At 32.6% G+C, this 1,388-nt stretch overlaps 1 protein-coding gene across 3 annotated transcripts in view; it reads left to right on the top strand.

The window, feature by feature from the left end:
- The first annotated feature begins 502 nt into the window (after positions 1-502).
- The window catches only part of SGCZ (sarcoglycan zeta), a 385,242-nt gene continuing 384,356 nt past the window's right edge, over positions 503-1,388 (top strand). For all 3 annotated transcript variants that reach the window (XM_012557395.1, XM_012557396.1, XM_023737235.1), the window contains exon 1: positions 503-697. In XM_012557395.1, coding sequence (XP_012412849.1) covers positions 503-697 — 195 coding nt within the window. The remainder of the gene's footprint in view (positions 698-1,388) is intronic.

Consider the following 1,388-nt stretch of genomic DNA (forward strand, 5'->3'; position numbering starts at 1 on the left):
CAAATATACTGACTTTTTGATTGAAACATTTTTAAACATTTAAACTGAGCTACTTTTATCCTGCATATTTTGAGGGAGGTACAGAAAGTGCTTGTGATACAGTTGATGTCTGTCTATCCCAAAGAGCAGGTAAATCTATGCTAAGTATCTTAGATGTGGGTAGAATTGTAGGGCTATAGATAACTAGAAGTAGAGCTGACAGTCTTTGGAGCTTTCTGAGAAAAAGTTAGGATTGGTCAAACCTGACTGTAAATAATACATATCTTGTCAATATAATAATCAATTAAACAAGTCTAATAAGCAACTTTGATGATAATGACTCGAGAGTTTTTGTAACATTTTATTACACAGCAATAATAAATTGAACACTCTGTATATACCCATAACTGTTATTATGTCTTAGGATTAAAAACAACAACATTGGTTTTATTTTTGAATGTTTGTTTTCTTTTCTTTCCTTTTATTTTTTTTTCTTTTCTTTTTTCTTTTCTTTTTTTTCCAGATGACACGTGAACAATACATACTAGCAACACAGCAGAATAACCTGCCAAGGGCTGAGAATGCACAGCTTTACCCAGTGGGAATTTATGGATGGCGAAAGAGGTGCTTATACTTCTTTGTCCTTCTGCTGTTGGTTACCATGATAGTTAACTTAGCCATGACAATATGGATATTGAAAGTTATGAATTTCACTGTGGTAAGTACCACCATGATTTTAACCTACTGCTTTTGGTTCAAAGACAATCCAGCTCTGTTGTTTCTATTATTTTAATTGAAAGTTATTCGCCTTAATTTTTACTTAAGTACATGTCTTTAAATTCCAAGGATGATCATTTTAAGTATACATTCAGTATGTTCGGTCATGACACATATACGATATTACTCCATGCCATTTGAGTGTGGGAAATTTAGGTCATGAGAGGGCATAGCCTATCAATTCATTAGAAGATTAGAAAACATTTAACCAATAAGCATAAATTCTTGCTTGTTATACCTGGGAATCTAAGGGATAAAATCTGTTTTTAAAGATGATATTTCACATCAATTTAATGTTACAAACCAGAGATGACTTTGAAACAAAATATGTAGAGCATTTACCTCTAGATCTGCTTTTTTATGTAACAGACTACATGGGTGAGGTTAAACCCTGGGAGTTCTCTCAGACTGCATGGGCCAAGTGTCTGTTATCAGCCTGTCAGAGCACAAACCCAGAAAATAGAAGAAAAATCTGAAATTAAATAATTCTTTAATGAAAATCAATAAACTGATAGCTGCATTTGATTATGTAATTCTTGGTTTGTCATTATGAAGAATCTTGATTGTTGAATATTGCTTCAGCTTACTGAATGTGTACAATAAACCTATAGGCATGGCTTATCTGGAAAAAA

Source organism: Trichechus manatus, unplaced genomic scaffold (genome assembly GCF_000243295.1).
Source record: "Trichechus manatus latirostris isolate Lorelei unplaced genomic scaffold, TriManLat1.0 scaffold00099, whole genome shotgun sequence".
NCBI lineage: Eukaryota > Metazoa > Chordata > Mammalia > Sirenia > Trichechidae > Trichechus > Trichechus manatus.